Source organism: Bacillus rossius, chromosome 12, assembly GCF_032445375.1.
Source record: "Bacillus rossius redtenbacheri isolate Brsri chromosome 12, Brsri_v3, whole genome shotgun sequence".
NCBI lineage: Eukaryota > Metazoa > Arthropoda > Insecta > Phasmatodea > Bacillidae > Bacillus > Bacillus rossius.
Window position 1 is genome coordinate 7939395 of NC_086339.1, and position 23045 is coordinate 7962439.

Consider the following 23045-nt stretch of genomic DNA (forward strand, 5'->3'; position numbering starts at 1 on the left):
GGTTTTCAAAAACACTATATTTTGCAGCTTTAAACTAATTAATGTTCCTGTTAATTGATCACATTCACTCTCTTTCATTTTATATTTTATAAGTGTTATTTAATAGAGGTAAATATTGTGCATGTGTTATAATTATGATTACCCACTTGCATGATCTTTTAGAGCTCAAGAATACTTTTTAGTGAATATCTGGTGCGAGAATTGAAAAAAGTACATAAAAGTCCCATAATTAATAGTAATGACTAGAGACCTGCAATATTCGCGGATTCATTCGGTGATAGGCTAGAATTCAAACACATATACCTCTTAGATAATTTTGCTATTGGCTTACTGTTCATCTGGACGAATCTGAACCAGTTATAAACCCTCAACCAAAGAAGGATCGAATCACAGACAAACCAGCTGAGACGACTTACAAGTCGGCAGCCAATGAACTAGCTTTGTTTGCCCGAGTGTACAGGGGTGTGTGCAGTCTGTCCTGAAGGCCATCGAAACCGCGAATTTTGCAAGTCTCTAGTAATGACAAGAAAATTATATAACCAACTCTGCGTGTGAGACGAAGCCTTAATAATGTGATCGTAGGCTGACAGAAAATTGAGCAGGGTTGTATTCGGGCCAATGTGGTACGTTACGTCGGCATGCGTGCGAACAGGTGTTTGTTGTGTGCAGGCAGGTGGTGATGTGGCAGCGGCCGTTCTGCGTGGAGCTCCAGGAGACCACCTTCGCCGTGATGAAGCAGTTCCTGCAGAAGTACTGCTCCGCCTTCCAGGAGCAGAGTGCACCCCCGCCGCCCTTCCCCACCCCCGCGTGAGTGCATCCCGGCGCCCTCTCTCCGGGGGGGAGTCCAGAAACAGACGTAGCTCCCCCCCCCCCTGAAACACTCTCCTGTCATCCTCACTTCATCTTATTTTATTTATTTTTATTTATTTGAATTTTTTACATGCGCACCAACAGTCCGGGGACTTTAGTGGTGGGCACGACGTATACAAAATATACACAAATACATAAAGAAACAAGAAACAAAGGACAAGACATCCATACAAACAGCGACACAAGGACAAATACAAATATTATACTTAAAATAATAATTAGTACAAAGTAGTAAGGTAGTAAGCAGCAAGACGTAAAATATAATAGAGTACAATAATATAAACGTGAAAGAGAAAAAATACTAACTATAATTAGTATGAGGATATAAATTGCATTAAATACTTTAAAACATAGCTCTGTTCACAATTAATTTGACTTGGTGTTGTGTCTATTATAGTTTGTAACGAGTCTATAAATAAGATCATTCTTGTTATAAACAGTACATAAACTAGAAAGGTCACTATTAAGGATGTTAAGGAACCACGTTGGTTGAGCCTCCCAACAAGGCAGTTTGGGTTTTGATTCCCAGCGGCTTCACGCCCGGGTTTTTTTCGCAATTTGGAAACGTGGGGAGTGTTCCGTCGCCGCCTGTTACGGCCACCTATTGATTCCATCAGTACTCCGTTCATATCCGATCACCCCTTGTTCTTTCTAGCGATCCCAGTGTCAGTGTAATGTTAAGCCCTGAGTCATTCATTCATTCATTCATTCATTATTCATTCATTCATTCATTCATTCATCCATCTTTTTAGTTTACTCCTGTCCTCTGTTCTTAGAAAAGTTCAAATTCATTATGGTTAAAATGTAGTACTGGGTCGAATCCGAATCTTCAATTGGAATCCCAAAAAGTACCTTGTATATATGTACCTCTTTAATCTGAATCTAGGTCTCAAGGGTCAAAATGAAATGATATACAAGGAATTTTAAAATATTAAACTGTACTAGGTTATAAGTTTGAATTACTAAGTATGTACTTAAAAAATTTTCTTAACATTGGATTTATTGGATTTCATGAATGAGTCAATTTTTTTTAAAGAACCTGTCAGCCCAACTATTATATAATCTTATAGAATTATCTGTGTTAAGTTATTCAATGTTTATTTTAAAATAATTTTATGTTGGCTACATTTGAATCATTCCGAATAGGAGCGAGTGTCCAGGGAAGAAGTGCGAACGCGAGTGGGCCGGTGTTCTGTGCGTCGAGCTTGAAAAACTGAAGGATGTCGCGCTGGTTTGCAGGGAACACCACAAGTTCGTGCTGCTGTGCTTGAAGCTGTTGAGCGCGCACCTCTCGCTGGCGCAGAGCGGGGGGCTGACGCCGTCCGTGCTGGGTGCCCAGGCCACGCCGCTGAGACACCTTCTCTTCAGGTGCGGCTTCGACGAACACCTTGGTGCTCCCCTTCAACGTGCATGCCTGCGGACCGCTGTCTATTTGCTGAAGTGCCCCAAACAGCATGATAAAATGAACTATACGGGATGAGTCTTGAAAGCCTATAAGCTTAGAGGCGAGGAGGGCCATAACATGGCTGGGACTGCTGAAAAGTGTTTGGGAGCAGGGTTTAATTACTGGAAATACATTATATCAGTTTACGATTTACGTTTGCATTTAATTAGGCCAAATGTAAATACTGATGAACAGTAAGACAGCAAGACAGACTATGTTTACAATCAAGTTTCAATTAATTAGTGACATTAATAATTGACAAGGAACATACACGACGAATTATTTAGGTGGACGAGCCATCTATCAAGGCCGAGAAAAACGCAAGTGACACCTGCTTAACAGTGCGTGGTCCCTATACGGACCATCAAAAGGGGCGTTGTGTCCACGCAAGACAGACGCCTCAAATACAGAAATGTTACATGAAATGAGAATTCAAAGGCAAAAATACGTGAACAACAAAATAATGCGCGCAAGAATGATAAATATGCACGAATTGTGTTTAAAATACATTTCTGGATGCGAATCACACTTAGTTTCCTTACCCGCCGCTAGAATTGGCTGCCGGAGCGACTCCATTGGCTGGAATCATTCCATTTGCAGAGTGAAATTTTAAACTATTTAATGAAACAGCTCCGATAAAAGCGAAAAAGACTTGAAAATATGCCAAACCTCTGCTTTGGACCCTAATTTTTGACGAGGAATTTTACTTAAAATACTGCTCAAAATGTTACACATCAATAATAATACCCCTTAACACAGATTAGCACAGCCCACATGGTCACAATTTTAAAATGGAGTCTTTTTTACAAAGTTTCTCTCTTTAAAGTATTTCTCAATTTTAAATATGTTTATTTTTTAAAAATTTTCAAGATATTTTGTATTTAATAGCAGAGCTCTGTGTGACGACGTTGTGTTAAGTGCGTAGAAGACGAGGGAAGTCGGCGCGGCACTCGGGCTATGTCGTTGCCACGAAGGAGACTCGGCGTTTGTAAAGTGTGTCGTGGTGGCAAGTAGCATTCCAGGGCCTACCCAAGAAACTTGAGCAGGAACCTTTAACATCACAGATTCAGCCCGTGGTTCTCCTTAACTTCAAAACCATATGCATAAACATAGACTTGATGTAAACTTTTGGACATACGCCATTGCTATGCACATGTAGGTCTGTAGAAGAAAACTACAAAAAACACAAATGAAAAAAACACAAATTAAGCAAATAAATAGCTGATGTCAAGATATAAACACCACACAGTACTCCACAACAGGAATATGGTCAACAAACAAAGAAAAACAAAGAAAATGGACTAAAAGAACGAAAAAAACCTCCACAAATGATGACAGCCAAAAATACAGAACCCAAAAAATTCAGCACAACATTTGAAACGAGACAAAAACACAGCAAAACGAAACCAAGTGTTTTTTTGTCTCGTTTCAACTGTTGTGCTGAATTTTTTGGGTTCGGTATTTTTGTGCTGTCATCATTTGTGGAGGTTTTTTCGTTCTGTTAGTCCATTTTCTTTGTTTTTCTTTGTTTGTTGACCATATTCCTGTTGTGGAGTATTGTGTGGTTTTTATATCTTGACATCAGCTATTTATTTGCTTAATTTGTGTTTTTGTCATTTGTGTTTTTTGTAGTTTTCTTCTACAGACCTACACGTGCATAGCAATGGCGTATGTCCAAAAGTTTACATCAAGTCATGCACTCCCATTGCACAAATGTTTCGAAGATAACATAAACACAGAGTGGCGCTGAAAGCCTTCGGGGTCGTGTTGCTTGCTTGCCGACAGGATGATGGACATGCCCACGCCGCCCGGCATCAGGGCGGCGGTGAACGACACGCTCACGCTGGGCGCGCCCATGCTGCTGCCGCCCCTCAGGGAGCGCATGGAGCTGCTCCACGCCCTGCTGCCCGAGGTGTCGCGCCTCTCCAGTGGACAGGTGACGGGACCTCCGCTGTCTCGTGGCCCTCCCGTCTCCTCCGGGCTGGAGTCTGGCGAGCTGCAGGGCTTCCCCTTTCTGCTGTTCAGTAGTCAGGGGTTTTGGAAAACCTTCATTTGAGTTCTAGCAAAATTGATAACAAATTTTACCCGCATATGGGTGGCATATTTTTTTGCCGATTTTTTTTACATGTTAGAAACATGTAGTGCGATTCTTATGCGAGTTATTTCATAAAAACTAAATAAAATTAATATTGCACTGTGTGGTTGAATACAGTAGAACCCTGTTATAATGTTTTTCATGGGAGCACAAGAAAAAAACATTATAAGCCGGAAAACGTTATAAGCAGGAAATCTCAATTTAGCACTTAACAATGTTCGAGCTTTGTACCAATGGACTCGCCAAGCTATGTAAACAACTTTAATGTTAAAACCAAAGATAGTATACTTGATACATGAATTTTCTGAAACAAGCCAACAATTTTTCAACTTCGTCTTGTTCCATTGTTAAATTTTGTTTGTCTTTAAAGATACACTGCCACATTTTTTGTTAAATTGTCTCACGGTTCATGATGACAACATTAAGAGTGAGAACGTCTACTCCTTTGCCAACTGAAAATGTTTAATTTTGGGATTCCTATGTATGAATGAAAAAAAAAAATTATTTGTAAGCAATAGAAAACACTTTTAGTTATGCCCTCGCTCAATGGTTGGCAACTTAAATATACTAGCCTGTGATGTTTTTTTTATAAAACATATTACGAATAAGTATAAATGATTTTACATTAAAATACCTCAGCATTGCGAGTAAGGCATGATGAACTACGCCGTTACGCCGCGTCTGCCGACAGGAGGGGAAAATCAAAAAAAAAAAAAGAAACAGTCGGAGATGGTGACAGAGGAGGGTAGGGGAGGAGTGTGCGTGGGTATTTGAGTGCATGTCGCCACGCAGCAGTGTTTATGGTTCTTGCTCACCTCTCTCATCGTTATAAATGTTTGTGAACTGGCATACAATCGTCAACAGTTGTAAAAAGAAGAAAAATTAAATAAAATAACTGCATTGGATTTTCTTAAATTATTAAAATAGAAAGTTTTAAATTTGTTTTGTTGATCTAACTGCTTATACATTTAAAAATTATTATTAATAATTTAAAATCATAAACAATGATTATTTTATGTTAAATATAAAACAATGTATGAACAATTTTGCAGAAAACAAAGCTAAATATCTCAATAAATCAGCTTAGCCTCTTACAAGTAAATTTTTTCTCTAAATTTTTTTTGCGAATGAGTCCCGCATGGTATAAGCAGTAGCCATTGGTAAAAATTATTTTAAAAAATAATCAAATATTAAATCATTCATGATTATTGAATATCAAATTATTCACAAATATTTTTCAAGTATTTGCAGACTTTTAATGATGGTGATCACTTGCACTTGCACTTGCACAGTGTCAAAATAATGTTTAGTAAATATCTGTTTGGAAAATTTGTGATCCACCAAAAAAATAATGCAAGAGAGCTATGAGAGTAAATTTTCCAGTAAAAACAGTTAATAATTAGTGACGATAAGAAAATTAAATTTACTAACATGCCGTATGGGAACGAGCCTTTTAAGTATCTGGAACTGGCAGAACAATTGTAGTAAAACCAAACATCCGAGCATCCAGCGGATTTTTTTTTTCTTCCCTAACCTAACTAAAAAACTAAGTGTGTTTGGGAGGGGGTCCGGGTCAGGGAGGGAGACTAAGTGCGCGTCTCAGGCCGAAGCCCATCACGCCTTAGTCGTGCTGGGGATCAGCCGTGCAGGGAGAGGGTCGCATGCATCATCGTGCGCCAGGAGGGGGGATTGGCCAGTCAATGGCAGCGATTTTTGCCGCGATTAAACTCCCCCCTCACTCTTATCTCCAGTCTATAAACTTACTGAAGTCGGTGGTAGTTGGGGCCCAGGTGAAACCTGCACGGACGCACAGGGGGGAAATCCTGGGGCACTCTCACGCGGGATGCGAGTCGGCATGCATCGGGTGGAGAGGAGCATGGCGGTCGTGGCGATCGGACGGGGGGAGCCGTGTCGTGTGACGGCGAGTGTGCCGTTTGCAGAAGATGCTGGTGAACATCATCCTGATGAGCCTGGAGGACCACGGCCACGTGTCGGCGCTGCTGGGCTACTCGAGCTGCCAGGATGCCGACAGCCGGCTGGGGCCCCGAGACCTCTGCCTCACTCGCGTGCTCATGAACACCCTGCTGCAGAACCTCAGCCTGCACACGGTGAGAGCCCCCCCTCCGGGGCGTAGCCAGGGGTGGGGGTGGGGGTTTTTAGGGGTTCAAACACCCCTTCACCACCACCCATCCCCCTTAGCACCAAATCTTTAATTAATTTCTTATTCAACACTCAAACAAATTTCATATTAAAATTTAATAAAAATTTTTTACCATTACGATATTTAAATTTAAGTATCGAAAACTGCTAAAATAGCGCTATTTTACACCTTTAAAATCCAAATTTTCCCCGGGGGAGGACCCCTGGACTTCCCCCCCCCCCCCCCCCCGGCTTTAAAAAGGGGGGGGGGGGGGGGGCATGCTTCTTAACACCCCCCATACACAAATCCTGGCTACACTGGGTGAGAGCATCCCCTCCTTCCCCCGGGGCGACTCTCGAACAATGGCGAAACACAAGTCAAGATACAAGATTATTAAAACAGAAGATTTCGGTGTTATTGTTTTTATTTTTTATAAATTCTGTTATGTAATACGTACTTATTCAACCAAAATATTCGAAAGTTCAAGTGCTGCATTTTAACGATAAAATAGTTTACGGTAAAATTGTTCTAAAATAGATACATTCAGAACAGTAAAAATAAGTCGGCAAGCTACGTAGATTAAAGGTGATTAAACAAGAAATTTTGCGATCAAAGAAATTTAAATCATTTTTCGGGTCCATGTACAAATTTTTGTCTATATATTGACATCCCTTGAATTTTGAACATTAATATATATATATTTTTTTTTAATATGATTTGAATTAAGTTTTGGAAAATGCTGCTTAATTCCACCTTGTAACTTGCATTTCAGTTGCTATTACATTTCTGTGTTATTCGATGTGTTTACATGCATTTAGGTTTTATTTCAGTTTTATATGCAATTCACCAAATAATCTTGTCTCTATGAATCACAGATTTTAATTGGAGAAAAAATAAATGGATATTTATTTCCAATATATTCAAGATATTTTTTGTGTGTACAAGAAAAATTTTTCTGAAAGGAGAAAACTGTGTCAAAAAAAACTTTGGGATGTAGTTGCATTTTTTTATGTTCTGACTTATATACTACAGTTGCACTTTTTATGTTCTCAAACATACTTTCCTGCATTTTACACCTGCATTTTTGTGGGAAATGTGGCGGACGTTTCAGTGCTTTGGCGGGCTTTATGGGGTTTCACCTGTTTACCACACCAAGGCAGTCAGTCAGTTTCCGTGCTCTTTTTCATTTCTTTTCATTGTATCTAATGACCCAGATGTTGACAAAATGTGCAGCCACTATTCATTCATCCATCCAGGAGATTTTACAGAATTTAACTAAGGAGGAAGAAGCTGTGGAATAGAACCTTTTTGCCTGCTGTTTTCTAATACGTTAGTTTGTAGGTGGAAATAATAGAACTTTTTTTTTTTTGGAGGGGGTTGTGATTTATCCAGGAGGTGGCTATGTCTGCATGATTACATGGTAAGTTTGTAAAGCCAGTTTTTTTTTTCCTTTGGCTAATTGTTTTGCCATATTGGTGTTTGCAGTGTGGAAACAGTTTTAAATTACACTTTGTTCATGAACGTGACTGTTTTTAATGATGGAGATTCTGATTCATACTTACTAACCTTCATCAGACGTGGTCAAGCACCATTTCTACAATGTTTTGAGCAGGACTCAATGGCGATGGTGAGGTTAAAAAGTGACTTCAACCATGTCACAGCTCCTGCATCCATCTGTTCATCTACCCATTATAATGTCGTCGATACTGACATGGCACAAAAGTTCATGTTGGGCCCTCGTTTGCTTGTGAATTATGACGGAGCGGTTTCCGCCGTGGTCCGGGTTGTGGTTTCGACAGTTGTCGTGTCTCCAGGACCAGTGCCTCAGCGAGCTGGAGAAGAACATGGACATGGGCATGGTGGAGGTGGTGGAGATCATCAACCCAGTGAACCACCTGCACGAGCTCCTCTCGTCGCTCCAGACGCACCTGCTGGCCTTCTGCAGCACGCACGTGCAAGATGGCTCCCCTGCGGTGAGCGCCCTGCACGCTGCGCTGACGATGGAAACAAGACGGCGTGCGCAAGCTGCGCGGCGAGAAATCGGTGGCCCCCCCAACATATAATGGCTTATTTTCCAATAGGACTGTCAGAAACTTGTGTCATGGTGGATGGGTTTTGGAAGTGTTTTTGAGGTTATGAAGTCCGTAACACGTATTTTTGTGATTCAATGCAGAAAATGTTCGTTATTTCATTAGTAGTGCTTCTCAACACGGTTCTGTGTCAAAACACTTTTTTTTTCTAATCGAGTGCCGTTAGTTTACGTACGTGATGTGTCAGTTTCCGCAGGTTCCCGGCTATTAACTGGCACTGACAACTGTAAGTATAATCCCGGTATCATGGAAAGCTTTATATTTGAACCTTTCCAATGAAAATACAGTAGACTTCTGGTAAAATCCGTAAAACGGAGGGATTTTATATTGCCGGTGACCCACGTACAACACGTCTTTTCCAACTTACTTCTAAGCAGAAGTGAATTCCATCTTTGAAAATTGCCGGTGGCATCAGCATGCAGTACCCCTTCTCTTTCCTTCCAGCACACCCTTGTTCTAGTCAGTCCATTTAGAAAAATAATGCTGTCAGGATGTCAGAATGTAAACAAGAGTTACTTGTGCCGAGATTGGATTTTTTTTTTAGTCCATCTTTTCCCTTTAAGACAGGGATGATCATTTCAACTTAAAGTACACCTGTGGAAAAATAACAGGCTCAATGTACTTTTAAATATCTTAACCTAAAAATAAAGTACTATGTTTTTTATTTGGCTACCACTCATGAACTGTAGGTGTTTGCTACCACATTTTACAGCCTCACATGACTTTTAACTCCAGAAATCATGATCCGCTTTTAACATACCTTTGTTAACTTGAGGGTTACATCCCTTGCCCATTATATACGTACATAATTTGCAATTGCTTTGATGTGTGTCTATTGCCATATTTGTTCTTATTATTTTTTTTATAATTTGCTTAATCTCTTGTAAACTATATTTTTAGTGGAGTGGAAATTGTGTGGAGGTTAAACTATAACCGAGAACTGAGAACCGATTTTTGAGAACAGGACTTGAACCGAGAAGCGGGTAAAAATATATCCCACACTTCCACACTTCACTTGTTTACATTACGTGAATTTGACATCAGTGAATAAATTGTAAGATGAAATTGCCCCCCCCCCCCCCCCCCCCCCCCCCCCGTGTGCAAAGCCATCAACAGCCATCATTTGTCATTTCAGACTAAATAATTTTTGCCGAGCTAGTAACCAAAATGCATAACTGAATTTTTGTCTGTTACAGTTGAGCTGGAGTGTCGACACCCTGCAGAACCACCTCTGCATGCTTCTCCCGCTGGCCACGGGAATCTTCGAGAAGGCGGCCCGCATCGCACGTAATCATCCTGGCTCGCTGAATCAGCTGCACGGTAAGCCCCTCTTTACTAACGGTACTCGTGTGTAAAACTAGGACCAACATGGAAGGGTTACAAGAGGCAGGTGGCTGTTGGTCAGATTGTCCACTACCTGTTTTTTTTATTTAAAAAAAAAAAAATGGAAAAGGTATACATACTATACTATAATATACTATTTTACTATTGCCTCACTGCCTCACCATAACTCTGACTTTAAAGCCATTTCATTCTGACATCATTCCCATTAACAAAACTTATATGATAATGTACAAAAAAAGAGTTTTACAATATTAATACTAAAGTTTTTTCTATGTGACATTTTGATTAATTATTAAATATTGAATTGAATAAATCATGTAATACAAATATAAAAATATATGATACTGTCTAAACTAGTTAATTATGATTTCAACTCTCCCTAAATCTTGTCTAGTTTTTTCTGCATCATCTGCAAAATTGTTTTTTTTTTTACAATTGAAAAAAATTTTTTTTTGTTGGGGTGACAAGGAGATAAAATTAACTCTTTATTTTTTTATCCATTAATTTATGATTTTTTTACTTTTTATTAATGTTATTAGATATAGATACCTCAGGGATAACACCGTAATTCTTTATGAGAGTTCATATAGATAAAGGAGATTGCGACCTAGATGTTGGATTAAGATTATAAATACATGTAGGTGTGCTATTGGTGTCATATTGAACAATAACTTGCTTCTGAGGGTACATTAACTCTTTGTATTTTGCATTTGTCAACAAGTTTATCAGTATTTTGTAAAATAAAATGGAAAATAACTAGGCAAACCACAGAGATAATGTGATTAGTTTAATTTGTGCTATACAATGAATCATAGACTAAGTAGACTAGTTTTAACATTCCTATTTAATTCAGGGAAGATAGGATCAGCTCATAATCAATAATTTTCTAACTGAATTTTTACCTGATGGTGAAGCTAAGACGTTCCATTCCAGCTAGCTCACAGATGGATGTGACGTTACGTGATTTTGAAATAACGTGGATTGAAGGCACTGTAGTTGTTTTATAGGTAATTTAGTATGTACATTTAGGATTAGGTGCAGTGGTGCTGTCTGCGATCGTTGATCTTGTGACACCACTGCCACCATGATGGATGAATTTAACCTCAATCTTTATCTTGACTGCCATGTTGTCTACCAAATTATTTTGAAAATTTTATTGTATCGTATTCTGTTGTAAGCCAGCATATTGCATTCATTAAAATATTATAAAAATATTTATGTTAGATATCTAATCTATCCTTCATTATCATTATGTAATTATAACCCTACATCGGGGTCTGGGTTTTGTCCATTGTAAGTACATAAACATAAAATTAGGATTCCTCCCCCATGTGAGTTATGCAGAGATTACACCTTCAACTGTCCTGTGAGTCGTATTATGATTTTGAAATCTGAACCTCAAGGTAAAGTGACTGTGATGGAGTGGTGGTCCAATAGGTGGATGATGGGGCAATTGGCCCCCTCCCCTTTCCACCTTTCAAAAAAAAAAAAAGGGGGGGGGGGGGGGTTTGTCTGTAAAGTCGGTTTACGGACGATAATTTTACGTGATAACATCATAAGAAAACATTGATGAAAAATTGCATACTTTTTAACTTTCAAATATTATTTACGGTTTTTGCAAATTTAATTTAAATAATTTGTTTAAACATAATCACGAACAATTAGTTAAAAAGCCCGCCTTAACCTGTTTGATATTGTAGAATATTATCTCGCACGGTGGTTGGCCGGTTCTTGCACTCTTGGCTCAGGCGGAACGTGACAATTTTTTGTGCGTGCAGCCGGCGTTCATCGATTTATAAGACGTTATCACGTCAAAAAAACCTATACATAAAAAAAACTAGAGCGGTAGTAAAAATAATTTTCTCCAGTAAGTGTTTTTTTTTTTTTTTTGCAAAAAGGTGTAATTTTTTAAGCTTTTCAAGGTGTTAAAAATACGTTATGATAGCCTTTTCAGTTGCTCATTTGTTTTTATCTTCCCATATAATAATTGTTGGGTATTCCACACCGACCGAAAACTCCCCGGTCCGGAACGAGAGTGTGTGATTGATGGCGCTCGCCGCAGACGTCTTGCAGGAGTCGCTGGCCGGCTTCATGCTCGCCAAGGTGGCGTACTCGCTGCTGCTGCTCCCCATCTCCTGGTTCGAGTTCGTGCTGTTCTCGCCGCTGCTCGGCGTGCTCAGCTCGCTCGACGAGCTCAGCCGGCACCTGCCGCCGGGCGCCGTCGCCGACGCCAGCGAGGCCTCGTCCGGTGAGTCGGGCCACCCGAGGCGCTTTCTGAGGTCCCACCACCGGGCCACGGGAGCTACTGAGGTCTCACTGTCGCGGAAGTCTCGCTCGAGGAAGATCTGTCTATATTTTTTATATTTTGTCACACTGTACTGTTGAAACTTCTGACACCTTTCAGTTATCACCAGTGTTGAAATCATCTCATTTAATTCAATATAATTGAATAAATAATTGATTTGACTAGAAATTTTTATCATCATTGATTTTATCGAGATGATTTCTTATCGAAATTAGAAAAAAATATTTTAAGCCGTCATCAATATTCAAGTTTGATATTTAAGTATTTGAGGATATTTTGATGTATGTACGTAATTGGAATTGGTTTTGAACCAGAAACTTTAACTGGCACCAGGGCCGGCGCGTCCACACAGGCGAACTAGGCAACCGCCTAGGGTGCCAAGTAGCTGGGGGCGGTGCAGCACGACACGTAACAGCTGATATCACATGTTTAACGATTATTGAAACTAGATGGAAATGGATTTTTCTAACAGTTTGGAACGTTTATATTGATATGAGTAATTATTTAAAGTCCACGGTGACCCGTTTATGATTCGTAATAAGTAAAAAAAAGTAAAAAAAAAAACCAAGCCTGCTTACATTTGATTGTTCACAAAATCTTAGGCTTACGTGATGTATTTTGAGGCAAGGAAAAATTTTTTCGGGGTGTCCGGCAGGAAGGGAGGGTGGTGGGGGTGGGCATTAAGGTTTTTCGCCTAGGGCGCCAATTTACCTTGCACCGGCCCTGATTGGCACGGGCCTGGAGCTGTGGGCGAGCGCGTGGTGAGGGCGGTGAGGGGGTGTCCCAGAGGCCAACACCCCGACGCCCGGCGAGGCGGCGGAGCAGTGCTGGGTGTGGCTGGTGGACGTGGAGCGCGCATGCGGCCTGCTGGTGGGCAAGGTGCTGGGGGACATGCTGGCGGGACGGCCCCTGGACGAGCCCGAGGTCGCCGTCCAGCCCTGGCTCCAGGAGCCGCTCTTCTCCAGCGGCCTGGAGGACTTCGACTGGGCCCGGAAAGTCAGTGAGTGTCCGCCGTGTGCCGAACGAGGGTGCGACTCTCAGTGTCAGGGGCGCAACAACTGAATTTCCAAAGGAGGGGGGGGGGGAATATACCTTTTTATAAAGAATCATCGATCCCCCGTATTGAAGCGGGGGGGTCCGGGCGTCCTCCCCCGGGAAAATTTGTATTTCAAGGTGGAAAATGGTGCTATTTAAGCAGTTTTATCATCTTAAAATTTATTACACAGCACTTTATTTGCCCCCGTTTGCCCCCACTTCAAGGTTTCAGAGGGAGGGCAAAATACCCTTGCCCCCCCCCCCCCCCCCAAGTTGTTCCGCCCCTGTGTCAGTGTAACGGTGCCTGAGCTTTGAAATCCCTGGGTATCATGCCCGCAGGAAACTCTGCACGTGCATACATTATAACTAGGGACAAGATTATGTAGTAAATTGGGATAAAACCGAAATAACACCATAAAGCATTTTAAAACACAGCATAACATCGAAATGCAAGTTAAGAGACTGTATATCACCAACATGCAAGTTATATCTTGGACTTAAGTAGCATTTAACCAAAAATTAATTCAAATCATAAAATAAAAAATTAATCTTTTAAAGTTTGAAATTCAAGAAAGATCATTTGTGAACAAATAATTGTTTTAAAGTGCATGCATCAGAAAAAAATAATTTAATTTGTTTTATTGTGCAGCTTTTATTAAATCAATTTTAAACCATATTTATTGTTCTGAATGTACGTATGTGTTTTATACCAATTCACTAGAAATTTTTTTATTGTCAAAATTCAGCATATTAATTTTACCACTATTTATTACAAAACAACTTTTATAAAAATAAAAAAAATAACACTGAATTATTCTGTTTAAAAAATTGAATTTGGACTAGAAATAAAACCATATAATTGTATCTCTAAATATAACACAAATGCACACAGTGTGTTCGTAGTCGTATGATTATTAATAATCTCCCTCCTGTAACAATATGGGAGACAATGTAACAGGTGTGTTATTGTAACTCTACTGAGAAATGTATTACATTTTGTTGCCCTTTTAAATTAGTAAAAAAATAATTTTTTTAAATTTTTTCACAGTGCGTGAAATGACTGATTTTTATTAGTTTGCTATCAATCTAACTGTTAAGTAAAAAAGCTATCTCCATGCTGTAGTTGTCGTGATTATACAGATGATTGTGTTACAAAGTTCGGACCCTTGGCCTTAGAAGGGGAGATGCCGCTTGCTTGTGTGGCAAAGCAAGAGGCAGATGTTTGCACTCATTCTGCTAAATGATTTATGGACTATTTTGCATCCGTCATCTGCATGACTGAGCTTCGCTCGGAAGAAGTGAAATTTTGTTTAAAATAGTACACTAATAATAAGGTTCAGTGAAAAGGGGCATTATTAATTTAGAACCTCCGTAGTACTGAAATCTTTTAGTGGAAATCCGCTGCTGCAGTTTCATGTAATTTAATATAAAAAATGTGCAATGAAGCAATTTTATTTACAGTTGGGAACGAGATAGAGCAATTTTTGCCCTCTAAAAACAGTTCATCTGTAAATTTAAATTAATAGACCCATTTTTGAGAAAGCTAGTTTGTGTATTTGAGTGCAAGACGATCTTGTTTAATAGTATAGAATTTGTCTCTGAGTGTTTACAATACTTGAGGTCTCACCAACTTCAGCTTTTATTACCTGTGTGATGTAAATCCTTTACTTTACATTTACAAGATGTTTCTTTTAAGCGTGTGCATATTGCGTATGTTAATTTTAATATAGAGCGTGAAGTCAAACTTCCAGCTGAAAAATTTATAATTTTTTTATTTCTTTTATTTTGTATAAGTCTGTGAAACTGTTAGCTGTAACAGAAGGGTAATGCTCATGTTTTACAGATTTTATACCTGAAGAAATAACTTTTTCATCTGCCATAAGACTTGTGGATACGTTCAAATCATCGTCCCTTCCAGAGACCACCATCAAGTTGTTGGAGCTGGCATTTCCAACATCTCATGATAATGGTAAAATGCCGACTTACCGTTTTCACTTGTGTTTAGTCCTCATTCCAATTTTTAAGGAAATTATTAATCTTTTAATGTGGGTATCATAAAGGAGTTTTTGTGTTTCTAAATATTCTGTTAAACATTTTATTAGAAGAACATTGCGTTCCAGAAGATAGAGTGGATGAGAACTCTTCCACGCAGGGTAACCACAACAAACGATGTTGGTGGCTTGCCAAGGGATTGTCTTAGGCCACAGTGTTCTGGGATGGAATCTCATAAAAATGTTTGTGATTTTTGTAGCTATGAGTTTAGTTTTGTAAGAAGGCTGATCTATTGTTTGCCTATGTGCTAAAAGTGATGACATCAGTAAGACTAATAGTGCAACATCACACAATTTTTTCAATTTTTCTGTTCAGCGGTGCAATTAGTATTCATTTATAAAATAATTTTTTACTCGCCCAAAACGAGGTTGAAACATAATTTGTGGGACTATAGTTTAATTCTTATAACTATAGTTTACTTAAATGTTAGTTTTATCCGTCATCATTTGACAGTTTTGCAGGGCCTGAATATGTTTTATTTTTAAGATTAACTGCTTGTAAAGAAATTATATTTGTAATTCTATTTCAAGCAAATATGTTTTGTGTCAGTGACATTTTATTAACAATTTATTAAAAATGTATAATCTTTTATTTTTTTATTGTTTGTGTCAAGCACTTAATGTTTACTTTGAACAATCATGATTGAATAAAGTTTCATGTAATTATAATGGGAATTTTTAAATAGTGTTCCTATAAATGAATAAAGGTTCATCAAAGGTTAATGAGAATTTTTAAATAGTTTTCCTATAATTGTAGAATTGTAAATATGAATTAGATTTAGTGTGGTATTGTGACATCCATAAATTTTAAACCATCAATCCCAGCTGTTAGATGTTGAGCAGACTTGATCAAACTACGAAACATCAATGTAAGGTGACCTCCATCACGTGATGACCTTCAAGTAGGGCTGGCTACTAGACACGCTCACGCGAATAAGAAGCTGCTAAAGTATTTAATTATTTTTTAAAAATTAATTTTGATTTTACTTCTCACTGACAGTAAGGTCATTAATGAAAATGATGGACAAAGAAGCCATGGATATGAGGAAAGAATCGTCTATGGCCGACAGTAAGGAAGCAACCCTTCATTTGCCTGGAGTAATTTCGGGAAACCACAGAAAAAAAGAACTCACGATGGTTAGACCGAGATTAGAACAAAAGTCATCTTGATTCGGAGTTCATTTTTTCACCCTTGTGCCATTTCGTTCGGTACAAACCAGCTATAGTTGTGATTTATCTTCATTTCTCCACCATATAGTGTTATGGTTACCGCTCAGATGTCATGGTTAACCCTATGCACAAGAAGAAGACTGTGCACCGGTTTAGAACCTTGTGCTTACAGGCAATACTGCACTAGAAGCACTAGTCAGCGTGCCTCACAAACACAAATACGCCCTTGACTAGGTGGGTGCCTTAAGGGGCCTGCCTCGTCAGGGGTGTATGTGTGTTAGTGAGGCGGGACGATAAGCGCGATGCTCGCTGGTATTTCCAGCGTGGTATATCCTCTAAGCGCAAGTCTCTGAACTGGGGCGCATTCGTCTCGTCGTCACAGGATAACTGTGAAATTTGAGCGGTGACCGTATCATTATATAGCGGAGAAATGAAGATAAAGGTGTAATGCAAGTCCCTTAAGTGCTTTCAAGAATATGTACTGATTGTTTTTGTTCGGACTTTGTGACTTATGTCCTTGTTGTGTGAAGTGTTACTTGCCCCTTTTGCGTGTCGTATAAACAGTTCGGCAAGATGGCGGGCCGCATACAGTCGTGTCGTTTGTTTTGTATTTGGCTATCGTTTCGTTGTCATATTTGTATTCACTAAATCAGACTTTTAATATATTTATGGTCCTCCGGAAGAAATTCGTTGAAATAAAGAACATTTGGTCCTCCGGGCCGGATATTTACCAGTAATCGTGCGTGTATTTGTGTCGTGTCTCGTGACGCTCATCTATTGTGATAGCGTTTTTTTTTTGATCTCATGTTGTCGCAGTGTTGGTGAATACTTTATTTGTCAAACTTTCATTCCCTTTATTTCTGTTTTGTGCATCAAACGGCAAAATGAATGACAAGACAGAAGTGTTAAAGATTCGTCTCGAGCGTGGGGAAAACAGGTTATGTCGTGCCGATGCACTTGCCGATAAAGTGATGAGTGACGATACGCAACGTGAGTTGTTTATCGCAACGTGTCGTGATCTGTCACAATTGCGTACTTGTTTTGAAGACGATCACTTGTCTTTGGAGATGTTGCTCAAAGATGACCCGGATTTCAATAAAAAACAGCACAGTGATCGCCTAAATGCTTTCGACGACACGTATTATCGTGTTCAGGCAATATACATTGCCACATGCAACAAGAATAAATTGCATGACGGCACGAAAGCACCAACTTCGCACAACCCATCTCAAGTAACTCTTCCAGCTATAAAACTACCACATTTCTCAGGAAATCCAACAGAGTGGCTTAATTTTTCTAACCTCTTTACCACATTGGTGGTAAACAATGCTCACTTGAACGATATTGAAAGGTTATCATACCTTAAAACATCACTGTCACTAGAACCACTCTCTCTTATCCAATCCCTGCCATTGATCAATGAGAACTTCAAAGTAGCTTGGAATTTGATTGAACAGAGATACAAAAATCTCAGGCTTATTGTGTCACACCACATTGATGCAATTATGCAGGCATCTACAGTGTCTCTTGCTCATCCTGCTTCATTAAGTGTCTTGGTGTCAGTGTTAAATGAACATATGGCTGCATTGCGTACTATGAAACTAGCAGTAAATTCTTGGGACCCACTCTTGCTACATTTTTTGGAGAGGAAGCTAGATAACCATTTACGTCAACAATGGGAACTACATATTTCTGTGAGTGACACAGAAATGCCTACATTTGCTCAGTTTTTAGCCTTCCTTGAAAGTCATCGCCGGGCTTCGGAGGCAATGTCTGGAGCCTCCAGTAAGTCAGGGTATCGAGTAAGGCAGGCAAACTATAGCACTGTATCTCAGTCTCGCTCACAACACACTTCACTGTTTGTTGGAAACACATTTGATTCTGCTGTAAAGTGCAGTGTATGTGACAGTGACCACCCACTTTACAAATGTCCACAGTTTGTACAATGCAAGCCAGAAGACCGCTACCAGATTGTCAAGAGACTTAACCTTTGTTTAAACTGCCTGGGAGCATCTCATCAAATGAAACAGTGTTGGTCAAAAACCAGCTGTCACTCATGCAAGAGTAGACATCACTCGCTTTTGCACTTCACTGAAGCCAACACGCATACACTTTTGAAAGAAGAAGCAACTTCATTTCAGCATTCTCCACCTGAATCTGCAGCAACAAAACCTACACCAGCTGTTGCATTGGCTACAGCTCAGAGACCTGGTCAATCAGAACCCAGAAACGTGTTATTATCCACTGCCTTGGTGGATGTACAGGACAGTGTCGGTGGTTACCAGAATTTTCGAGCAGTCTTAGACTCAGCCAGTCAGTCCAGCTTCATAACTGAACATTGTGCCCAGCTTTTGGGGTTGACTCGTCAGAAGGCGTTCTTACCAATTTATGGACTATCACAAGCTCCCTTACACACAGCAAAGGGATTAGTTAAATGCTGCATTAAACCAGTTGGCAAAACAAACCCACAACTGCCACTTGCTGCATATGTTGTACCGAAAATAACTGCAGATTTGCCCACATTTCCTGTACATTCTGACATGTGGGATCATGTACTTCATTTGAATTTGGCTGACCCGACATTTGCTACTTCAAGTTCTATTGATATTTTGATTGGAGCAGATTTGTTTCCATATATACTCACGGGGCACAAGCTAGTAAAAAATGTGGATTCACCGGTCGCATTGGATACAGTTTTTGGTTGGATTCTTATGGGTAAAGTGCCCAGTCCCATTGAACCAACCAACCATAGTGTCACTCTCTTCGTATCGACTATGTGCCCTCCGCCATCTCTAGAAACTGTGGTTGAAAGGTTTTGGGAAATAGAGGACTTCCCCACTTGTGCACATCTATCGCCAGAAGATGAAGCCTGTGAGGCTTTCTTTAAAACCACTCACCATCGAGAACCTTCTGGACGTTACGTGGTTTCCCTTCCATTCCATTCACCTAAACCAATACTTGGAGACTCAAGAGCACACGCTGTTCGCTGTCTAGAGGCCTTGGAGCGCCGTCTGGTCAAGCAACCTGGACTGCGTACCGAGTACCAGGCCTTCATGGAGGACTACTTGCAGAGTGGTCACATGGATGTCATTGCCAACCCATTGCATGATGTTGAGTCAGCCTATTATCTTCCTCATCATGGAGTTATCAAGGCAGAAAGCACCACCACCAAGCTGCGCGTTGTCTTCAATGCTTCTGCTAAGACCCAGCGAGACGTGAGTCTAAATGACATGCTGATGACCGGACCCAAATTACAGACAGATGTTCGAGAAATTCTGCTTCGGGTTCGTGTACACAAAGTTGTATTCACTGCATACATCAAACAAATGTATCGGCAAATAATGGTGGACAAGGAGCATCAAGACTACCAGCGAATTGTGTGGCGTTGTTCTCCAACCGATCCTATAGTGGACTATCGTTTGCAGACTGTTACTTACGGAGTTTCATCTGCCCCTTATCTAGCAATTCGCACCTTGCATCAGCTGGCCCAAGATGAGCAATGTAACTTCCCTCAAGCAGCTCATGTTTTGAAGTCTGATTTCTATGTGGATGATGTTGTCACAGGGGCCAATAGTGTTGAAGAAGCCATTGCTCTTCAAAAGGAACTTATTGCTTTGTTGGCAGCTGGTGGCTTCCATCTCAGGAAGTTTGCCAGCACTCATAGTGAAGTGCTTGAATGGCTGTCCTCAGACCAGCTACAATCCCCAGCATCTATGTCTTTTGACAAAGAACAGCCAGCTGTGGTGAAAGTTCTTGGTGTACAGTGGAACCCTAGCTCAGACTGTTTTTCTTATCAGATGACTCCATTAAACAGCTCAAGCACCAAGAGGGCAATTCTTTCAAATATCGCCAGGATCTTTGATCCCCTTGGATGGCTGACGCCCATCCTCTTGTATGCCAAGTCTCTTGTACAGCTGTTGTGGCTCACTGGAGCAGGATGGGATGAACAGCTTCCTCCAGAGGTCTTATGTAGGTGGTGTGATTTTAAGTCTGAACTGTCTTTGTTGTCACAACTTCGACTGCCTCGGTGTGTATCAGGCTCAGTAAACGCTGTTCATGAACTGCATGGGTTTTGCGACAGTTCAGAGGTTGGCTATGCGTGTGTCATCTATCTCAGATCAATGTTTTCAGATGGTGGAATCAAGGTCTCACTATTGATGGCAAAATCAAGAGTAGCACCAGTGAAAAGGATCTCTTTGCCTCGCCTTGAGTTGTGTGCAGCTGTGATGTTAGCCAAGCTAATCAGTTTTGTGACCAATGTATACAAGGGGGTGCTGGACATCATGCAAGTGTATGCATGGTCAGACTCAACAGTTGTTCTTCATTGGATTGCATCATCACCCCACCGATGGAAAACATTTGTGGCAAATCGTGTCAGCATCATACAGGACTTAACTGATAAGGAATTCTGGAGACATGTTCGCACTGAAAACAACCCAGCAGATTGTGCATCCCGTGGCTTGTTGCCCTCACAACTTATTGATCATCCTCTGTGGTGGTCTGGAGCCCCATGGCTTAGACAGCCTCACAGCCAGTGGCCAAACGATACCCTGGGTAGTGTGGTAATTGATGATGCCATTGCATGTGAAGAAAAACTTACAGCAATAAGTTGTGTGACAGAGGTATCCCTAGAATTTGTTGCCAGATTCTCTTCCTTCAGCAAGCTGCAGCGTGTTGTTGCTTATTGCCTTCGGTTTGCAGACAACTGTCGTCAACCTAAGGAAAGGCGTTCTCTGGGACCGTTGACAACTACGGAACTGCAAAGGGGCTTGGAAGTTTGCATCAGACATGCCCAACAATGCTTTGCAGCTGATAAGGTTAACTTGGACAAGGGGCAGTGCAGTTCTCATCAAATTCGGCGCTTGTGCCCCTTCGTGGATAATGTGGGTATCATCCGTGTAGGAGGGAGGTTAAGTCAGGCATCCCTTCCCTATTCTGTTCAACACCCTATATTGTTGCCCAAAGATCACCCATTCACGTTAATGGTAATCAATCATTTTCATTGTTTACATTTGCACCCTGGTCCTCGAACTTTGCAAGCCATCCTGAGCCAACGATACTGGATTCTTTGTGCACGCTCTGTCATCAAAAGGGTTTTACGTGGGTGTATTAAGTGCTTCCGCACTAAACCCTCTCCATTCACTCCAACCATGGGAGAACTTCCATCTCCTAGAGTCCAACAAGTGACTGCTTTTCACCATACTGGTGTGGACTATGGTGGGCCCTTTCAGGTTACCACGACTCGCACTCGTGGTTGCAAGTCCACAAAAGCATACTTATGCTTGTTTGTTTGTCTTGCCACCAAAGCCCTACATTTGGAATTGGTTTCTGATCTCTCAACCAGTTTGTTCTTGGCAGCATTTTCTCGCTTCATCTCTCGAAGGGGAAGGCCAGCCCACGTTTACAGTGATTGTGGAACTAATTTTGTTGGAGCTCATAGAGAACTCAAAGAACTCTACCAGTTGGTAAGACAGACAACCCATAACACTGAAGTGAGCAATAAGCTGAGTGAGGAAGGAATTGCATGGCATTTCAACCCCCCAGCAGCACCGCACTTTGGCGGGTTATGGGAGGCTGGCATGAAGTCTGTTAAAAGCCACTTAACTAAAGTCATTGGCTTACAGATCCTTTCTTATGAAGAGCTCTCGACCATCCTGATTCGCATCGAAGGGGTCTTAAACTCTCGTCCTCTTTGTGAGATCAGCTCAGACCCGTCAGAACTTGATGTCCTAACACCTGCTCATTTTTTGATTCTACAGCCCATAACATCATTACCCGAACCTGACATCACCCACCTCAACATTAACCGATTAAATCGCTGGCAGCTGGTCCAACGTATAATTCAAGATTTCTGGAAACGCTGGAGAAAGGAATATTTGTACTCACTCCAGCAGAGAAGCAAATGGACACAGCCAGGTGGTCAGCCCAAGATTGGAGATTTGGTCGTGATCAAAGATGAGCACACCCCTCCACTCAAATGGGGTCTCGCTCGAATTGAAGCTCTTCACCCAGGACCAGACCGAATTCCCCGGGTGGCTACTATCCGGACTGCTACAAGTGTCTTGCAACGTCCGGTGATTAAGCTGTGCCCTTTGCCAGTGGACAATGGTTATGATCTAGGACAGAATTCAACAAGATCATGTAATCTGTAACAAATTGCTTTCTTTTCCTTGCTGTATATACCTTTGTGTTTGTTACCTGGAGCTAACAACGGGGGCGGAATGTTCGGACTTTGTGACTTATGTCCTTGTTGTGTGAAGTGTTACTTGCCCCTTTTGCGTGTCGTATAAACAGTTCGGCAAGATGGCGGGCCGCATACAGTCGTGTCGTTTGTTTTGTATTTGGCTATCGTTTCGTTGTCATATTTGTATTCACTAAATCAGACTTTTAATATATTTATGGTCCTCCGGAAGAAATTCGTTGAAATAAAGAACAGTTTTTATGCCTAAAAATTACTCTGAAAACACGCGTTTTAGCCATTTTAACGCTTCTAAAAATACA

General features: G+C 40.7%; 1 protein-coding gene across 5 annotated transcripts in view; it reads left to right on the top strand.

The window, feature by feature from the left end:
- Positions 1-23045, top strand: part of LOC134537462 (probable E3 ubiquitin-protein ligase HERC1) — a 126595-nt gene that overhangs the window by 17715 nt on the left and 85835 nt on the right. For all 5 annotated transcript variants that reach the window (XM_063377916.1, XM_063377918.1, XM_063377917.1 and 2 more), the window contains exons 11-19: positions 670-807; positions 2110-2238; positions 4100-4250; positions 6350-6517; positions 8364-8522; positions 9836-9959; positions 12046-12231; positions 13076-13288; positions 15167-15292. In XM_063377916.1, the coding sequence (XP_063233986.1) occupies positions 670-807; positions 2110-2238; positions 4100-4250; positions 6350-6517; positions 8364-8522; positions 9836-9959; positions 12046-12231; positions 13076-13288; positions 15167-15292 (1394 nt within the window). The remainder of the gene's footprint in view (positions 1-669; positions 808-2109; positions 2239-4099; positions 4251-6349; positions 6518-8363; positions 8523-9835; positions 9960-12045; positions 12232-13075; positions 13289-15166; positions 15293-23045) is intronic.